General features: G+C 52.4%; 1 protein-coding gene across 1 annotated transcript in view; it reads right to left on the reverse strand.

The window, feature by feature from the left end:
- Positions 1-18,391, reverse strand: part of XXYLT1 (xyloside xylosyltransferase 1) — a 186,323-nt gene extending 167,932 nt beyond the window's left edge. Inside the window, exon 1 of the mRNA XM_082458675.1 lies at positions 17,763-18,391. Within this exon, the coding sequence (XP_082314801.1) occupies positions 17,763-18,266 (504 nt within the window). The 5' untranslated portion in view covers positions 18,267-18,391. The remainder of the gene's footprint in view (positions 1-17,762) is intronic.
- Positions 18,392-20,391: the final 2,000 nt, after the last annotated feature.

Below are 20,391 nucleotides of genomic sequence, written 5' to 3' on the forward strand. Positions count from 1 at the left end.
AAGTGGGCTTGAGGAGCATCACTGCTGGGTCCTGACTTTCTAACATTAATTTGTAGACACAGGACCATTTAGGATTGTAAAGTGCTCCTTGTAAGGAGTCAAGAAAGTGTTCCTGGGAACAATTCAAAAGAAGTAAAAAAAACAAAAAAACAAACAAACAGACAAAAAAACCACAGAGATGTTCTCTGTGGTGTTATTTACGGTGTGAAAAATCAGGAACTTACAGAACTGCTTACAAAAGAAACAGGACAGTAACTTATACTATACCCATACAAACAAAAAGGGCAAGATGAGACAGAAAGATGGGAAGATGTTTACGAGACGCACCACCACGTGTGGGTCCCGTATTAAGTGAAATGAGCAGAAAACCCCTTCTCCGGCTACAAAAAAGGTACCCGGCCAGTGGACAAGGCTCGAAGGGAACCTGGACAAATGAAGACGGTACATTCAATCTACAGTTTTATACTCTTGGTAGAAGCTGGGCACAAAGAGGCTGCTGTCACTGCTCCCGCCTGCCCACCTTTCTCTAAGCCCTTCCTCCTCACACCCCTCCCGAGGTCCGGGACTCTGATTCCTCAGAGCTGAAGACTCGTGGGGCAGCAAGAACTCCCTCGCATTTTTTCCAGGCCCTAAAAGATCCCCCAAAGATTTCCAGAAATCCATTCCAGATGCTGCACACGTCACAGAACAGGGCTCCAAGTCAACAGCTCCAGAGAGAGCAAGGTCCTACCTCACCTCCCAGAGCCAGGGGCTTGAGACAGAGCTTTCCCCTGAGTAAAGAGAAATGCTTTGCATTTACCCTCAAAGCTTTACGGCTCTATGAGAGCCACACCAGTGACTAACTTCAGTTGCTCATGTTTCTGATCAAAGCAAAAGCTGCTTGGGGAGCCAGAAGAACAGACAAGGAACCGCAGCTGACCCCCTAACGCCCCACTTCCTCTGCAAACACTGCTCTCCACACTCACTGAGCTATCTAACAGGCCAGTCTCCACAGCTGAAGGAAGTCACTAGCCAGGTTGCGTCTTAGGCGGGAACACGTGGAAGAAGTGAGGCTCGCAGACAAGCTCACACCAGGGAGCCCCTTCCACTGGAGACTGCAGGTGACTGGTGCCCCTGAGGCTGGGCAGCATGTAGCTGGGCACCCCATGCCCCGTCCATCACCCGCTCCTGGCTGAGTGAGCCACAGCACAGCCAGACCCCGAGTGGGCAGGCGATCAGGGATCTGAGGCTTTGGCCAAGACTCAGGCGTCAGCAGTGCCCAACCCCGGGGACCCAGGACCGAAGTCTCACCCTACACTGACCACAGGTTAAACTCACCTTAAAACAGACAGTCAGCAGCCAAAATCGCAAGCATCTCGCCCCGCCAACCGCAGGCGCGCAGGTCCATCTCCCTACAGGGGCACTCCCATATCGAGGTCTCCTCCCCAGGAGCCGTTCTCCCAAGCAGAAAGCTTGCTCCTTCCCCACTGTGAGAGAGCTGGGGACCACGGGATGAAATGCTGCTCAGCGGACCCCAGGCCTCAGTCACCCTCTCACTCTTACTCAACACATACACCAACTGTAATAAAGTGTTCAGACCGGGCCACCTCTGTGCCAAACTTGCTCTTTTATTTTATAAGACAAACCTGAGCATTCAAGCGGATGGCTCGCACAGCCCAGGCTGGGGGGTGGCCACCTGCACCAAGATCTGACCTGGGACACAGGATAAGCAGGTGCAGACCAGCAGGGCAGGGCCATGAGGTGGTATTCTCAGGGTGGACCCAGACAGGGTACTGCCGCTGGGAGGCAGAAGGCAGACCTGGATGGCCTTCACTGAGGACGGGGCCACCGTGCCTAGGTCCACAGCAGACCTGTCATATGTGCTGGGCACAAACAGGTACTTTAGACACATTGCATCATTTCATTTCATCCCCATGCCAACATCTTGAGGTGGGTGATGGTATTGTGCCCCTTGTGCAGATGAGGAAGGAGATCAGAGAAGGCAAACAACTACCCACCGCCTCCCAGAGGGATGAGGTGGACCTGGGATCTGCCCAGGTCCATCTGTAGCCAACACCACGCTCATTCGAGAAGCTCCTGCCCACCCCTGCGCCAGGCCACACTGAGGGACAGAAAGCCAACACGGAGCCCGGCCTCAAGGCCTCCCATCTGGCAGCTTCACCATCACTGCAGACAGCGCAGGGGAGAAAAGAGGCATCAGAAGACGGACTCAGGCAACAGGTCTCCAGAGAGAGTGGACTCTCCAGGTAGGGCGAGTGGGATGGTAAATCAGAAAAAGGTACCAGAGAGCCTCCTGCGTTATGTGCATCACCTCACATAATGGGGAGCCCACTCCCCGGCACCCGGAGATCCTTGTGATACAGCAGGACTGGGTTTGATGGGGTGCTGACCGAGGCAGGAGACAGCAGCGGGGTCCTTATACCTCCACCCCACACACACAGGCTCAGCCCCCCTCCAGCCCCGCGTGCGCTGAGCCTTTCAGAAGGCTCTGGGGCCTGCAACTGAGAAGCCCAATCAGCTGGATTCTGGAGCAGCTGCTCAGTGGGGCAGGAAGCAAGGCCATTCAATGTACACAAAACACAGGAGACTGCAGGGCAGTCACAGGGGGGTGAGATCTGAAAAATGTGTCAGGCTAGGGACAAATCCAGAAGACAAAACAATCACACAGAGACCAGCACGGCCCAGAACTGGCTTCAGAACAAACGAAACGGACGGCAGGCAGGGAGGCAGTGTGGGCAGGAGACCTGGTCCCAGGCCCCTGTCCGCTGACTAGCTGTGTAGCCTTGAGCGAGTCATTTGGCGTCTCTGGGCCCGTTTCCTCACGGGTAACATGAGGGGACAGGACTACATGGCCTTTCCAGTTTCCTCTGCCCTGACCTCTTGTACCTGCTGCCACATGAGGGAAGTGGGGCTCCAAACACCACGGTCCTCTAAGATCCCACATCCTCGACAGAGGCTCCCAGCTGGTTCTCAGGGCAGAACTTGGAGAAGAAATGAGAGAGCCAGTCTGAGCATGCTGCAGCTCCCCTGCTCTTCTCACACCACCCGGTGACAAGGGAAAGAGGACACGTGTGTGAGGCCCCAGGGCACTGCGGGAGCCCTCCTGGGGGAAGCCCAGCTCTCCCAGAGCACCCCCTGCTTGGAGGGCCTGGAACGAACCACCAAAACAAACAGACATCACAGGCATCAGGGCACAGAGCTTACGAGTCTGAAAGATCGGCTCCCATCCAGGCTCCACCACTTCAGAGCCCAAGCTCTGAACCTGCTTTGGGCTCAGGATCCTCATCTGGGAAACCTCTTCCTAGGGAAGAATCCCTCCCTCCTCACAGGACTGATCACTCTGAGGTTAAATAAGAGAACGAAGGTGGAATCCAGCAAGGGGCCCACCACTTAAACGGCGGCAACTGTGCGATAACAACATTGATGCTGCGAGACACCTGAGAGAGTCTGGGCGCTTCCACACCCCGCCCCCCATCCTGAGATGCAGCCTGGCTTGGGGCAGAGGCCGGGAAATGAACCAATATCTCCCAGAGGGGCAAAGCAGAGTCGGCAAGCAGGACTTGGGAGGCTATCCCAGAAAGAGATGAACAATGGCTTCAAGACCCCCCAATCTCCTACCCTCCCACTCAGGAAAAGTCTGGAAAGGACACGTGTTTTACAACTTGCCAAGTCCAGTTTCAACATGCCAGTAAGAGAGCTATGGAATATCACTCAGGCCTAGAATGTCCCTGCCCATCTTACAGATGAGAAACCGAGGCTCAGAGACACTGAAAGCCTTGCCAGCGGAAGCCGAGGTCAGGGAGAGCCCTAGAGCCCAGGATCACGATACCTGGCAGGACTCTGAGAGTGAGCCGATGGGCAGGGGCTGGGCTGCTTACGGGAGAGGCTGAAAAGCAGCCCCAGGCACTGCTCACCAGCTGGGGGCTTTGGGCAGATCAGTGGCCACTGCAGCCCCGTCCTCCCTATTTGCATAAGGTGAGAGAGAAAAGCCAAGCCCCTCCTACCTCCTCCAGACCCCCATCAGTATCTCTGCATAGTAATACATGGCGGGGGGGATAGTTCTGAAACCCCGGAAGAAGTCTCCAAACACACACCTGGATCTTCCCGGCTGGTTTCAGACTGGACAACTTCCTGTCTGGAGGACCTGCGTTAAAAGGTGCAAGGAAGACTTCATGTAAATCGAGAGGCCTCTCTAGAGGGCAAGGGCTCCCAACGTTGCCATGCACATCCTAAGGTGTGAGAGCACGCTCACACAACGTCTGATGGGGCCGGGTGCTCAGCAGCCCACCGCGCCAGCTCCACACGCTCGTGCTGGGTCTGACTCTACGCCAGGCCCTGCAGTACACCATGTCCTGAGACACAGAAGGAAACAAGACAGCCCTACCCCCAGGAGCTTGCACAGGGGCCAACTTCAGCACAGCGGGACTCACAAGAGAAGGGCTAATGCAGGGTGAGGTGGTCAAGGAAGGCCTCCTCACGTAATTGGCACCCACCAGAGCCTAATCTTGAAGGGCGAAAAGAATGAACCAGATAAAGGAGGGCTGGGTGTTCAGGAGAGGAAGCACCTGAGCAAAGTCCCAGAGGCATGGAGAGGCTCCCACAGTTACAGGCAGCTCGGTAAGCAGAGACACACGACAGCCAGCCACCCCCCAATATGGCCAGCCTCACAGGTGCTGCAGCTCCCTCCGCCTGTTCTGGAGCCCTGACGGCCCACCAGCCAGATGGCCCCTCCGTCCCGCGCTCTCCTCCCCCATCTTCTGGTCATGACTCTCCTGCCAGGTACAGGAGACAAAGCCGGTCTGTTGCCCCAGCTGCCTCCGTTCCCTCCTCTGCAAGATTGGGAGAGTCCCACCCCAACTTACAATGGATGCACATCCCCAAAGCTCCCTGACTCCTACAGCCCCTCCTCCACGCTCACAAAGCCAGCCCCAGGCCACCTGGAATCCCCCGCCTGGTGTCTTCCTGCCCCCCAGACAGTGGCGGCCAGGGGCGCCCGGAGCAAAGCTTGCACTCTGCCTGATCCTGTACGGGTTATCAAACAATATCAACTAATCCACCTGTCCACCTGCCAAGCTGGTGAAGCCCCTCCAGAATCCTACAGTGACCAGGACTCAAGGAGCCCGACCGTCTGGGCAGGTCTCACGGAGCCCATGTCTTGGACTGCCATGCTGATCTGGTAAGAACCGGGCCCCCTCACAGCAGTTGGTGGGGTATGAGCCACAGAGGGTGAGGCCCAAGACCCCACTCAGAGGGATGCATAGGAAAGGGAAATGAGCAAGCTCTGGGGGATGTGAGTCTCCCCTGTAGCCTGGCTTTTTAAAATCACAGGTTATACTTCGCTGAATTCCCAAAAAGATTATGAACAACTGCTGTGTGCAATCAGACCGAGAAAACAAACACCATTAAGAAGAGGTAAGCAAAACAGGAAAAATTCTCACTTTACTATAAACAAGTTTGAACTAGAACCTTCTAGAAACTTCTAGAATTGGAACTTCTAGAAAGGAACATTCACAAAGAAGATGCAGCAAAGCACAGTCCAGCTTCCCCATCCTGATAAGAAACAGCGGCACCTGCTCCAGACCACAGGCCAAAGCAAGCTAGCATTTGCTGAGCCTGTGCCCAGAGTCAGGCGCATGCTAGGCACGGTGGGCAAGGGAGAGCTGGTGATCAGGCCCTCTTCCTTCTAGCAGAAGAGAGAAAGCATGGACACATCTGAGCACCAAATGAGGCCACAGCCTGGGGTGCTTTCAGAGAGAGGTAAACAGTGCACTGTTAAGGGAAACGGGGGACGGAGGGAGGAGAAGAGAGAGAACACTGAAGTTTGGGGAACTGAGGAAGACTTGAAAGAACATGAGAACACCCTGTGCTATGGTCTGATTGTTTGTGTCCCCCCCAAAATTCATATGTTGACATACAAACCCCCAATGGGATGGTAGGAGGAGGTGAGGCCTTTGGGAGGTGCTTAGGTCATGAGGGTGGAACCCTCATGAGTGGGATTCGTGCTCTTATAAATGAGGCTCCAGAGAGCATCCTAGCCCCGTCCACCACACGAGGACACAGTGAGAAGCTGGCAGTCTGCAAACAGGAAGAGGGCCTTTGGCAGAGCCCAACCATGCTGGCACCCAATCTTGGGCTTCCAGCCTCCAGCACTTGTGAGAAATAAATTTCTATTGTTTATAAGCCACCCAGTCTGTGGTATTTTGTCATAACAACCTGAACAGACTAAGACACCCTGAAATAAACCTGGGCATAACGGTGATTTTCGCGCTCAATCCACTGCTCTCCAGTTGAATCAAAGATGTTGTGCCTCCCGAAATGATGAGAAAAGGGTCCTCCCCCCAACACCTACTCAGGTACCATTAGTAGCAGTCACCACTAATTAGCCACCTGCCACGTTCCAGGGCCCCGGTGGTGCCTCATTTTTGCCTCACAGCCACTCTGGTAAGGTCCTGTGTGAAGGGTCAGAGGCTCAGAGGGCTTACATCCAGGGTCCCCCAGTTCCCAAGTGCCACAGACTGCATCTGGGCCCAGGTCTCAGCTCCAAGCCACGCGCCCCTGCCCTGGGGCCTCTCCGTGGCAGGAACAGGACTCCTCTGGTGCGGGAAGGGTGGTGAGCCCCATCGAGGAGAGAACAGGAGGCCGAGGGAGAACAGTGTGCGCCCGCCAGGGACCAGTGCAGGGCAACAGAGGCCGGCCTCTCGGACACGCTGTCCCACCAGCAGGAGGATCACTTAATCACGGCTGCTAACAGTAATTACCCCAATAAAGAAAACAAATGGCTTTAATTTAAAAGACATTACGCTAACAGCAGGCTTTGTGCCAGCCGACAGGGCCTGGCTCAGCTGCTCAGAACAGGCACCTGAAACAGGAATGGGGGCACACAGAGCTGCCTCTTGGGGCCAGGCCTGACCATCCTGACCAGCCATCCTGACTGCCCTGAGCAACCCACAGGCCAGTGTGAGCGGCCCCAAGGCCAAAGGCAAGAGGCCTGGACCAGGAAGGGTGTGAGGAGGGGAAGCAGGGAGTTCTCCTGCCCTGCCAGGTACCCTGAGAGCCTGCCTGCTGCCGCAGGGACGGGAGGCTTCCCTTGGGCCCCTCCAGTCACAGCTGGGCTCGAGGCTTCCCTTGGGCCCCTCCAGTCACAGCTGGGCTCCTCCTCTCCGCTGGCGGTCTCACTCAGCCAGAGACAGACTGGGGAAGCTGCCACTCACCATGGGGACATGGCTGGAGGTGGGGATCCGAGCCCATCTGACTGCTGAGGACGCGGAGGCTCCAGGCAGCTAGGCCACAAGGGGCCTTCCAGGCCCAGCACCCAGGTCACAGCACCCTCCCCACCATGCTGTCCTCTCGCCCAAGTCCCCACCAAGAGCCAGGATACACGGGGCCGCTGACAGAACGCAAACCCTGCGACTCTGGCGAACTCACCGTAGGGGAGGGGCTCCACCTTCAAGCTGCTCCAAGAGGCACAGTTCCCCTTGCTAAGCGGAAGCGTGCCTCCCTTTACCGGAGGGCCCGTGCTAGGTGTGATGGGGACCCCAGAGGAAAGGATGTGCCCTGGGGAGCTGCGAGGCCCGTGGGCAGCGCCCAGCTGGGGTCACAGGGCAGGGACCAAGGAGGGGCGAGGAGGATCGGGATGCACAGAGACCCACCCCGCACCCCATCCACGCTCTTCTCTCCGGCTGTGCTGCAGAGAAGCACTGAGGCCTTCTCCATCCAGGATCCAACCATCCCAGCTTGTTTTCCATCCACCTTTTTCTAAGGGCCTCATCAAAACAGGTTTACACACACACACACCCCCATCCACCGCCCCCCCCCCCGCCCCCAGTGCAGGAAGGAAATGACCGCCCATAATCGCCAGGCAGATTCCCTTTCATTTCAGTCTTCCTTTCTAAAACCGGGGCGGGGGGCGGGGGGGTGGTCAGTGAGAAAGGGGAACGCTCGTGGAGAAGGAACAAAAACAGCTCTGCTTGCGCCCCAGGCTTCCGTGGAAGGAGAGGCAGAGCGGGCTCCAGCCGAGCAAACGCGGTGCAGCGGCGCCCTCCATTGGCCGCGCGGAGCGCCGCACACGACTCGATGCGGAGGGGACTTGACCCCGCCTGGGAGCAGCAGGGCAAGCTCTCCCCCTACTGGGTGTCAGCGAGGATGCGGTGACCACCAAGGAGGGGAGGCCCAGTGTGGGCTGCACTCCTGCAGCTTCTCCTCCATCGGCCTGGGAGGACCGTGCGCGGATTCTAGCCCTGGAGCTCCCTCCAGCGCGCAGCCCCAAGCAGAGGACAAACAACGTGGTTTCCCTCGGAGGAATACAGCTCCCCCAATACTAACTCCCTGGTCGTCTCAGGCACTGGACAGCTGGAAAGCTGGCCCCGAGGGAACAGCAGAGGTTTGGCCCGCTAGAGGTCAGGGCGGTGTCTCCCCTCCCCAAGCCAGAGGGATCCTTGGAGACACAGGAAGAGGCTCCGCTGGGATGGGTGAAAGCGACCCTGCATCCTGTCCACTCTGCTGTGGGGTTTAGGGTGAGCTGGCCCTCACCCACCCTCCCTAAAGGGCCAGAGGCTGCTGAAAACACTGACAAACAGAAGAGGGAAGAGCTTGGGCTGCGTCTAACCCCAGCGCTGTGCGCACTGCATAAATCACTGCCTCACCTCCCAGAATCTATCAGTTCACAGGGAGGACGCTGCACGCAGAGGTTCAGAGTTTCCTTCCCGCTCCAATGCCTGGTGATTCTGCAAGGCTCTGGCAGCAAGCACAGTCTTTATTCAGAGTGAATGTTTATCGGGGGCATCCGGGCAGGAGGATGATACAGATTGCACACCTCAAGGGCTCCCTGCCTTGTCCTGCCCTCCTACTCCCCAAAGCATGTGATGCAGTCCAGCCCCAGGGCTTAGTGTGGGAGCTCAAGTATGTCACCGGATCTCTCAGTCTTGAAGGCTCCTTCATGGGTCGCAGTGATGCTCAAGTGAGACGTTTCTGCAAGCACTTTCATAAGCTCTAAGTGCTGAACAAATATTGTTACTATTCTCCTAATCCAGTCTTCATACTAATAACACCTCCTCATTGATTTCAGGCATAACATTACTGTACACATCAGAAATCTCCAAACCGTGTTCTTCAGAAACAAGTGTTTCCAGAGATGTTACAACATCTTTCAGGATGGGGAGGGGAGTCAAGATACCTGGTTTTTCTTGTAAAATGTATTTTGGTAAATATGTAAGAAATATACCAAATACATTTAGTTGGCTGTCCTTATCAGTACTTAATCATCTCACCTTTAGTCATTAGGGAAATGCAAATCAAAACCACAATGAGGACTTCCCTGGTGGTGCAGTGGTTAAGAATCCGCCTGCCAATGCAGGGGACATGGGTTCAATCCCTGGTCCGGGAAGATCCCACATGCCGCGGAGCAACTAAGCACATGCGCCACAACTACTGAGCCTGCGCTCTAGAGCCCGCATGCCACAACTACTGAGCCCACATGCCACAACTACTGAAGCTCGTGTGCCTAGAGCCCATGCTCCACAAAAAGAGAAGCCACCGCAATGAGAAGCCCACACACCACAACTAGAGAAAGTGCAGGTGCAGCAACAAAGACCCTACCCAGACAAAAATAAAATAAAATAAATAAATTTATATTAAAAAAAACACAACGAGATGCTCACACCCACTAGGATGGCTAGAATCAAGACAGACAAGTGCTGGCAAAGATGTGGAGAAATCGGAACCTTCACACATTGCTGATGAGAATGTAAAATAATAATACAGCTACTCTGGAGAAGTCTGGCAGTTCCTCACACTTACTATATGACCGAGCTATTCCATGCCCAGGTATATATATACCCAAGAGATCTGAAAACACATATCCTCACAAAAAGTTGTAAATGAATGTTCACAGCAAATTATTCACAATAGCCAAAAAGTGGAAACTCAAATGTCCATCAACTAAAGAATGAATAAACAAAATGTGGTATAGCCATACAATGGAATATTATTCAACCATATAAAGGCATGAAGTACTGACACATGCTGCAACATGAACCTTAAAAACATTACACTAAGTGAAAGAAGCCAGACACAAAAGGCCCGTTTATATGAATGTTCAGAATAGGCAAATTTACAGAAAGCAGGTTAGTGGTTGCCAGGGCTGAGAGAAAAGGGGGAATGGGAATGACTGCTGATGCGTATGGAGTTTCTTTTTGGGGTGATGAAATGTTCTGGAATAAGGATCATAATTGAACAACCTTGTAAATATATTAAAAACCACTGAATTGTATATTTTTTGATATTAAGCAATCTGTCTACAAAGCCAATAATAAGATATATTTCTGATTCTAATGACATCATGAAAGAACTGCATTTCAATGATCTGTGACAATGTTATAGTAAGGGAGATCTCAAATTTTTCCAGTTTTGTTGAACTGTATATTTTAAAAGGGTGAATTTCATGGGATGTGAATTACATCTCAGGTTTTTTTAACCGCAAGAAAATGTAATCATCTGTCTTTCAAAAAATGACCTATTGGAACAGAGAACAGTCAAGTAATCATAAACAATGACTGTTACCCAAAGCTGGAACACTTCATACATGCACTGAAGCCCCACAGCAAAATCACCCAGGTGTCAGTGTATTTCGTCTACATGATGATCGCTGGTCTTACATTATGGGCTTTGCCTTACAATTTCAACAAATACCTGTGAAATTACCCAGAGTATAGTGTACATGATACAATAATGCTATACAAATTTCTTCCCTACAGATCCACGACTAAAGCTTTCCATGAGAAACATGCACTGGTACATGAACTACTACAGTTGTATCGTGAACATATTGTAATTTAAAAGAGTTCCACTGCATTTGGTAAATTCTCCAAATTCTATAGTATAAAATGTCAGTTAATCTTTTCAAAGAGCCTCTCACTTCAGGATACATTTCTTTGATCACCTCCTTCCCAGACGGTCATAACTTAGTCAAAAGGTTCCTTCTGGTCAAGGTTCCTGCTGCTGTGACATGCCGGAGAAGCTGCACAGCAATGTCACCTGTTTGTCATTAGCTTAATTGAGACAGCCAGCATCGAGGTCTTTACCCTCAGGCTTCTTTCAAGCCCCAACTATGAGCTGAGGCTTTTCAAAGCCACTCACAGTTTTGCTCTTGCCGTAAAAGAAACTCTGCAAATTCAGAAGAGGTGTGCAAAGAGCTTTAACACTTTTCTTGTTAGCCCAGTCCTCAGCACACGCTCCTGAAATCCAACAGTCTCTTTTAAGTGTGGAAAGCACAAGGCCTCCTTCTTGTTCCTGCGTGTTATCTGGAGACAAAGCAACCCAGCCTCGTGCTCTGAGGAGGCTGAAATCTGATGTACGAGGGGCAGATCCCCGAGGACCCTTCTATGATTTCTTGGGTTGAATTAATATAGCTATCAATCAGTCGACTATAAAATGTTACTGAGAGCCTAGAAAGTGCCAGGAGCTGTGCTAAAAATATAACGGTGATGGAGGAAGAGGGAACACCTCTGTTTCCATTGTTCCGCGCCATCCATATGGAGGGACCAGCACTCCCCCCCGCCGCTGCCCCCTCCTCAGCCCTCCTTCCCGACCTGTGCACACTACCACCTCCCTTAGGGAAGGAAGAGGAACTGCTGTGATGGGCGAGTTTGGGAGGCAGGCTGCCCCAGCATCCTCTCCTCTCCTCTGGAATTAGCCTCCGAGAGACTGCCCTCCCTGCAAGGCGGCCAGCGGCCGTCCAGAGCTGCCTGTCCTTTCAGAAGTCTGTCTGGTCTGTACCCCGGGTGGGGAGGCACCTGTCCCTGTGTCTGTCTGTCACTCCCAACTCAGGCCAGAAACAGGGGTGACATTTACGGGGTGCCTGTCCACTTCAGCAGATGAAGAAGGTAAGTAATGCTCTGCCCCCCGCGGAGATGACACTCTAGTAGGGAGCGGCAGAATGCAAACTAGGAAACAGGGTAGTGACTTTCCAAACTTGCTTCCTGATGTCCAAAGAGCTCTCGCTCTCACTTCCTTCAGCCCCTGCTCAGATGTCACCGAATCCATGGGGCCTTCCCTGACCAGCTGTACCAAACAGCCCACAACTCCGCACCCCAACACAGGAACGCTCCCTGTGTCCTTATATCCACCTTTGCTTTTCTCTATACGATGGATCACGATCTGACTCACTCTACGTGGACAGGTTCGTTTGTTTAAAGTCGATCTCCCACACACCCCCAGAGCCCCAGAATGGAAGCTCCATGAGGGCAGGGACTGGCTCTCTTCCCACTGGCACAGGCACCTAAAACAGGGCCTGGTGCCAGGGAAGCGCCCAAGAACATCTGCTGAATGAATGAGCACATGAGTACGTGCTACAAACAAGGTGATGGGAAAGATAACGAGGGCTAGGGTGGCTGCTGCTTTAGAAAAGGGGTTCGGGGAAGGCGTTTCGGAGTCGTTACCATCTGAGTGATAACACAGTGACGGCACAAGAGAAACAGCACAGGAAGCAATCCTGCTGTACCCCTGAGGGTGTCCCACAGGGCTGGGTACGCTCCCCCAGGCCTCTGCAAGGGGCTGGCCACCCCGAAAAGGAGAGAGGAGATGGCTACAGGGTCCCGTCAGTGCTGAGTCCCCAGAGGTCGGCGGAGTAGAACCGTGCTGTGAGGCTGGACACACAACAACGGACGCAGCAGCACTGGCCTCCCTGCACAATACAGCGAGGCTGCGTTTAATCCTTACCGCCCCATGGGGGATGGGTGTTTAATCCTCATTTTACAGGAGGCCCGGGAGGCCCTGAGAGGCGCGGGGGGTTGTCCACAGTCACCAGCTAGTAACTGGCCACTGGGGTTTAAACTCAGTGCTGTCTCCCTCCCTCAGGACCATGTTGTGCCCAACCCAGCAGGTTTAGCGACAGGACAGGCTGTACGTGGAGGTGACGCTAAGCGACACGGGTACCTGGGGGGCAGGGGGCTGTGCCTGTCCCCCCTCTGTGTCTCCTACATTTGTGCATTCAGGGTCCAACACACACCAGGTGCTTAGCCATCCATAGGGGCTTCCCCACGCACGGGAGGCTCCTGAGGGAGATGACTGGTTGCCTAGCCCAAAGCTTCCCCTCCTCTCCTTATTAACTATTTTTAACTGGAACTCTGCTTTGGTTCTTCCTCCATCCTGCGGCTGCAACACAGATGTGATGACTAAAGCTCTAGCAGCCATGCTGGCCCATGAGGACAAGGGCCACTCTGTGGGGATGGTCAAACAGAGCTGGAGGGGCCTAGGACCCTGATGACGTCACGAAGCTCCTGTGTCAGCCCAGGAACGCCTCCTACCTCTGGACTCCATTTAGATGAGAAATAAAGCTCCATCTTGCTTAAGCTACCACCATGTGGGATTCCCATGGCATATTCTATCAAACTTAATGCAAAAGGAAGCCTTATGGAACACAGGTCTGGACCTAAGTTTTAGAAGGGTGAGATCCCACTGGACAGACAGAATGAGACAATAGATGGCTCGGAAGCAAAGCGAGCAAAGCTCCAGGAGAAGGGACAGCGTCTCCTGCAGCTTAGTGGGGAAAGGCTGGACAAGGAAGCTGAGGCCAGCTGCTGTGGGCCTAGAATGTTGGAATGACCTGGATGACAGCGAGCCGGGAGCCAGGGGGTTCTGACTGGTGTGATAAAAGCTCCATTTTAACAAGATGAATGAGCCTTCCCCAAGCCAGCACAGCCAGGATAGCCTGAATGAAAGGCAAATGCTCCCTGAAGGTCTACTATGTGTCAGGCATTGTGCTCACAGGGCAGGCTGCACAGAGGCAAGGATGCCTTAGTTGGGTCTGAAGGTGGGCAGGAAAGCACCAGGCCCTTCTGTATCCCTTTTACAGCAAGGACTTCCATGCCTGCTGCCACAGCCTCGTACAAATTCAGATTTCCAGGCCCCATCAGGAGATTCTGACCCACAGGCTGGGGCAGGGTCCATGAGTCTGTATTTTGAATAACTGTCCCCAGGAGATTCTGATACAGTTAGTCCATAGACTTATTAAATGAGCTAGAAGCAGCTCCTATCCTGGTACCTCGAACATAACAGGTTTGGATGTTTATTAAATAAATGAACAAATAATATATTTCCATAGTGTTAGGAGATAACAAACCAGTGGATTTTGAAAGACTTTCAATAATAATTCGAAACAAGATTTTTCTGGTTAAGTGAATAGCTTTTTAGCTAGTATTTAATTAACCAAAATGTAATCTAAAGTCACTAGTAATATTCTATGATCAATTTCTGCAACCATTTCGGCTCAACCATTTCTGTGTCACTTGAAAATGGCCTGAGAAGAGACCTCTGAGCGTGAGCACGAGTCCTAGGCCGGCTCACTGCAGCCCTGCCCTGCATCCTGCACCCCTGGCGGAGTCCCAGATCCCACCCTGAGGGAGGAAGAGCTTTCAGGCTGTCTCCAGACAGCCGGGTGCACCAGGAGCTGCCTTCCTCTTCCCAAGGTGTTCTTACACACTTTAGGGCAACTCTCCCTGGGAGTGGACTGTTCTTTTACCTTATCTTACAAGAGAGAAGTGCTCCTTAAAGGGGGGACATGGTACAAAGAGAAAAACATTGGCCTAGGACTTGAGTCTAGCCCCAGCCTTGTCAGTAACTCCCCAAGTGGCCTTAGGCAAGTTTCCTCGCCTGGGCTGCTATATGCTCTTGAAGATCCCTTCCAGCTCTGATGCAACTGGGGTGAGAATTTCTAGTGTCATTCTTCCTAATTGATACTGAAAAAATAATTCCCATATAAGATGCACTCCCATATGTAAGACATGATGCTCGCTGCTAGGGATACACTTAAGAGAGGTCAGGGTCCAAGCCCTTAAGGTGTTTACAGTCTAGCAAGGTAGACAAATAACTCATTCAATAATTACATAATGACAACTGTGAGAAATGTTACTATGGAAAAGTCCTTGGTGTGATGAGAATGTACAATGGGGGCTCAGGAAAGGTTTACCAAGGAAATAACATTTATGCTGAGACCTGAAAGCAGAGTACCAGTTAAGGAAGGGGGGGTGGGTGGGAGGTACTCCAGGTAGAGGGAAAGGCATGTGTGAAGTGGTACCAGAAGACACATTCCAAACCTGAGGAAGAATTAAATGACAACTAAAATGAGGCAAACCTTTTAGGACTACATATTTAAAGAAAAAAATAAAACAAAAAGAGCACCTTTTGTCACAAACAGAAAACAGATTCACAAAAAATCGTTCAAAAGGAATAGGAGCAATTTTAGCTAGAACTGATAAACCCTTATCTGAACACAGCCATCTGGCTGAAAGCCCCCAGACCCTCATTCCTCAAGCCTCAGTAGGGGTGGTGTCAATTCCCTCAGGTCATCTGCAGCTGCCTCAGGCCTTGGGTGATGGCTATGGCTGTCAGAACTGGGCCCAGCAGAGGGAAGGAGTCAAAGCATGAAACACAGACTCCAAGAAGGAAAGCTGGCCCTGAGACTGGACCTGCCTTGGACAAGTATTTCTGGTGCCCATTATGTGCCAGGCGTAGGGATGGGAGATAAGACGTCGTACAGTCTACAGCACCAGGGAGGTACACGAGGAAGAGGAAGACGTGTCTTTTGAATGGGGGTTCCTTGGACGGCTCCGAGGAGGGGATGGTATCCAAAGATGGGCAAGACTCGGCAACGCACACAGAAAGGGTATCCTGACAGTGGAATGAAAGAAGCAGAGGCATGTAGGCTGGAAAGCACTGAGTTTGCAACAAGATACTGTGGCTGGAGCTCGAGAAGGGGACAGTAGAGCCCTAGCAATGGAGGAGACAGGCCTGAGTTGTGACCTCTGACTCAGAAAGTGAAGAGATGACATGTTGGTCTTCAAGGCGGTGTCTGGAGAGCTGGTCAAATCCCAGCTCTGCCCAGACTGGCCCTATGATCAAGGGCCCTTGGTTTTCTTCCTTGGACTAGCACAGAATTTCTCAAACACTAAAGTCCCAAGGACCACCTGGAACAGGTTGCCAGGCCCTACCTCCAGAGACTGCAATTAGGGCAAATGCGATGGGCCCCAGGCTGAAAAACCCCAGGTCAGACAGTGGGTGCCAAGGGCCTGGCCAGCCACAAGCTCCAGGACCTGGATTCTTGGCCTCCTGTACATGGAATCCAGACCCAGGTACCTCTCCCTGACTATGGTGGGTGTTCCTGATGGGCTCATTTGTTCTGGGCAGAGGACAGACTTTTGATGCTATGGGGGGAAGCTGGAAAGGAGAGCTGTGGAGGGCTGGGCACAGATTGTCCCCAAGTCTATGGACATTCCTGGGGGAAGGTGAAAACTAAGTAAAGAGTGGCCAAGGGCCCAGGAAGGAAGGAAGGACATTCTGGGTGGAAAGTATAGCTTATGTAAAGGCACATTCAGTACAGTTAAGATCTAAGGTGCGCGGAGGGGAAGGACAAGAAGGTCGGCTGAAGAGGAGAGCCAGGGCCACAACACAGACAGCCCTACCAAGAAATTAGAACTTGATTCTGTAGACAACAAACAACAGACCCCTGAACCCTGCAGGATCCTGGCATCAGCTCCCCTTAGTCACTCACTAGGCACAAACACATGGAACACTACTCTTGCCTCACCGCCCATCCCCCCACCATCAGGCTCCATCCTTTAAGATCGCCTACTATTTCTATCCCAAAATCTGACCTTGGATCCCCTCTGTGCAACTATTAGGTCAAAACGAGGCAAGCAATTTAACTGAGACCATTAACTCTAAGTTAGGAATCCAATCTCTGACAAGCAGAGCCAGGAGGTGAAGCGAGATGATGGGGATGCAGATGGGTCCAGCCTGGGACAAGGTGACTAGCTCTGCTCTCCCCAGATCTTATCCGTACCTCCTGGGAGGAACCGGTGCTTCTCTACATGGGTTCAGGACCCTTGAGGGTAGGGTTGAGAAGGGGGCACACAGAGGAGATGAGATGGTTCATACTGACTGGGTTTGGGCTTGACTAGTTCCGACTGAAATACCTTAGAGAAATGAGCTATGAGAAACGTCACTGTAACTTGAACAATTCAAGCGGCCGAAGACCCTGTCCAGCAGACTCTGCACCAGAAGCATATTGGTACGTTCAAATGACCTGCTCCATCCTCAAAAGTCAAAGACTGAGGGGCTTCCCTGGTGGCGCAGTGCTTAAGAATCCGCCTGCCAATGCAGGAGACACGGGTTCGAGCCCTGGTCCGGGAAGATTCCACATGCCACGGAGCAACTAAGCCCGTGAGCCACTACTGAAGCCCACGCGACTGAAGCCCCTGTTCCCAACAAGAGAAGCCACCACAATGAGAAGCCTGCGCACCACAAGGAAGAGTAGCCCCCGCTCGCCGCAACCAGAGAGAAGCCCGCGCGCAGCAACGAAGACCCATCGCAGCCAAAAATAAATAAAATAAAATAAATTTATTTTTTAAAAAAGTCAAAGACTGAGAAGAATAAAAAGAGGGTCAGGCTCTGAAGGCACTGACTGCTGAATCCTGGAACGCTAGCAAAGAGGGGACGTGCCAATTCTCAAGGAGGCCGCAGTTAAAGGGGGAGACGCGTCAGGGTAGTCGGCTAACACCGAGGCTCCCGGACACGCCCCCGGACGCTGCCTCCAGCGTGCTGTGAATGCACACTTCAGCCAGTGGGATCGGGTTGAGAGGTTACGCTTCTACTGGCGTTGGCAGTGGGCAGCGCAACGAAGACACCTCCCTCCTGACCCCTGGAGCCTGGCCGGGCGCGCGCGCTGACTGAGCCACCCGCCCGGAACCTCCGGCTGAGGCCCCGCTCACCTTGCACTTGAAGCCGGCGGCGGGCGGTAGCAGCTCCCGCAGCAGGGCCTTGGCCACCTCGCGGCTGGCCTCCTCGCTCACGAAGTGCAGGTTAAGCACCTCGTGCGCCTCGAACTTAGCGAGGCGCAACAGGGAGCGGAGCGCGACGCGGGCCTTGGCCTGCAGCGCGGCATTGTGTTCCGCCTTGGTGAACATCATCAGCAGGTGGTAGTCCACCGGCCCGGCCCCGCCGCCCTCCAGGCTCTTGGCCTTAGCGCCCGGGGCCGGCGCCACGGAGCCCTGCGGCAGCTCCGGCACAGGCGGCGAGGGCGCGGCGGGGGCTCCGGCGCGGGCCTCCTTCAGCCTCTTGGTGGCGCTGGAGAAGGTCTCCCGGCCGGAGCCGAGGTAGTAGAAGGCACAGACGGCAAGCGCCGCGGCCAGCAGCAGCGCGCAGTAGTGGGAGCGCACAGCGCCCAGACGTGCCATGGCCCGAGCGCATGGGGGCGCGCCTCGGAGGAGACCCATGCGCCACCCGCCCGCGGACAGGGCGGCCGGGGAGTCGCAGCGGAGAACAGTACCCCTGCAGCTACTTAGGAGCCCCGGCGGCGGGCGGCAGCCATGGCGGAGGCGGAGCCGCGCTGCCAATCCGCGGGCGCTGACGCGCCGAGAGGCGGGGCCAGGGCTGCCCGGCAGCCGCTGGGTCCTAGGCTCAGAAGGATTACATCGGGGATGCGCCGCGGGTCCGCAGGAGCCGCCCCAGAGTGGTCAGAGAAGCCGGTGAGGACTCGGACATACAGGCCAGCTGGCTGTACCGTCCGTGAAAAATGGCCCTCTTGAGTGCCCAGCCCCAGACGCTAGAAACCGAAGCTAAGACTTCGGTAGCAAAAAGACTAAACTGGACTCACAAAGAAAAATTTTCTCTATATACCTTTTTCCCCCCTAATTTCTTGAAGGCTTTAAGTCCTCTCCCCGACTCCTCTCACACCTTGGAGACTATCAGGGGCTAAAGAATTTAAACTAGCAACTCCCTCCCTATTCTCGGTGAAGTAGGATTGACACCCGAGGTGTAAATGGCCGGCTCACCTCACTTGGCACCTCTGAGGCGGACCATAGGCAATCTAAAGGATCCATTTTTTTTTTTTTTTTTAACTTTAACACTTTAAAAGAGGCTTAATATGTACCTCTTTTAACTGAGGCATAACTGAGGTCACTTGCCCTGGGTTTTGCAAATTCTGAGGCATAACTGAGGTCACTTGCCCAGGGTCACACAGTGGCAGGTTTGACGATATAGTTGGACACTGCCAACTACTTAAAAACCCATTAACTTGAGTCTTCTGAGGACCAATGACACACTACAGTGTTTACGTAAACATGTACAAGTGGTCTGCATGCTTGAAAGAGGTGCAGGTGAAAACGCAGGCACAAATGCACTCACAAATTCTCTCACCCGTTTACTGTGCCATGCCATTATTTCTCAAAGTGTGGTCCCCAGAACCACAATTCATCTCGTTGTTAACTCTTCTTCTTTTCAGTTGGAGCAACACTTCTCTGAAAAATCTTGGACCTCTGAAGAATGCTTAGCAACAAGTTCAATACATGGTACTCACCTTGGGTAGGGGGGGGAAACAATAGCAAAATTATCTCACTTTAGTAACAGGTATTACTTTAGTTCATTTAATCCACACAGCTCTAAGAGGTAGAGGTATTATTTGCTTATTTGCACTTTACAATTGAGGAAACTGAAATTTAGAGAAGTGAACTGCCCAAATCTAGTTGACTAGTAAATAATGGATCCCAACTCAAGCCATACCACTTCCAAAGCCCAAACTTCCAGCCAAGATTAGCATTGAAAGTGGTAACTCAGACTCTGAGTTGTGTGTATTTTACCACAAGCTTCAGCAGATGACATTGTGGTTAAGAGAGCTGGATTTTGCAAGATGGCAGAGTAGGAAGACCCTGAGCACGGCTGCTCCCACAGGCACCAGAAAGCTGGATTTACAGCTAACTAGGAGTTGTTAGACTTCAGGGGAGGTACTTAATCTCTCTGAGCTTCAATCATACCCATATGTAACATGGGGCTAATATTAGTACTTATGCCTCATAGGGTTATGAGGGATAATCGATAAAAAGCAGTTAGAATAGTGTCTGACACTTAGTAAACAATAAATAGAAACTATGCTAGAAACACCAAACTCTAAAACAAAGTCTAAATATCCAACAAGTACAAAATACAATTTAGCAACCATAGCTTTTCTAGAGTATTTACAAATTCTAAACCCCAAATATCCATTAAGACTTTACTACATGTACCACAGAATCTCCACCACTGTGTGCTACCATTGTATTATTACATTCTAATTATTGTTCATTAATAAGGGGGAAAGAATTCTGGAATTGTACCTTTTAGTCCACCCACCTACACCATCAATAATGTGGATTTTTCCTCTGCCATTTATTCTGGAATTTATTCAACAAATATATTTTTTCAGACCTTTATAAGATCACTACTCCTGGAATTTATGGATAACAAATGAATAACAAGATAATTTAAATTTTACATAGGAAGTCAGTAGACACAGGAAAATACTCAAGAGACTGGTCTTTTCTCCAAGCTTCTTCATCCTCAATTCTTTGACCATAAAGAAAAATT

This window comes from Balaenoptera physalus (genome assembly GCF_965194825.1).
Source record: "Balaenoptera physalus genome assembly, chromosome: 4".
NCBI lineage: Eukaryota > Metazoa > Chordata > Mammalia > Artiodactyla > Balaenopteridae > Balaenoptera > Balaenoptera physalus.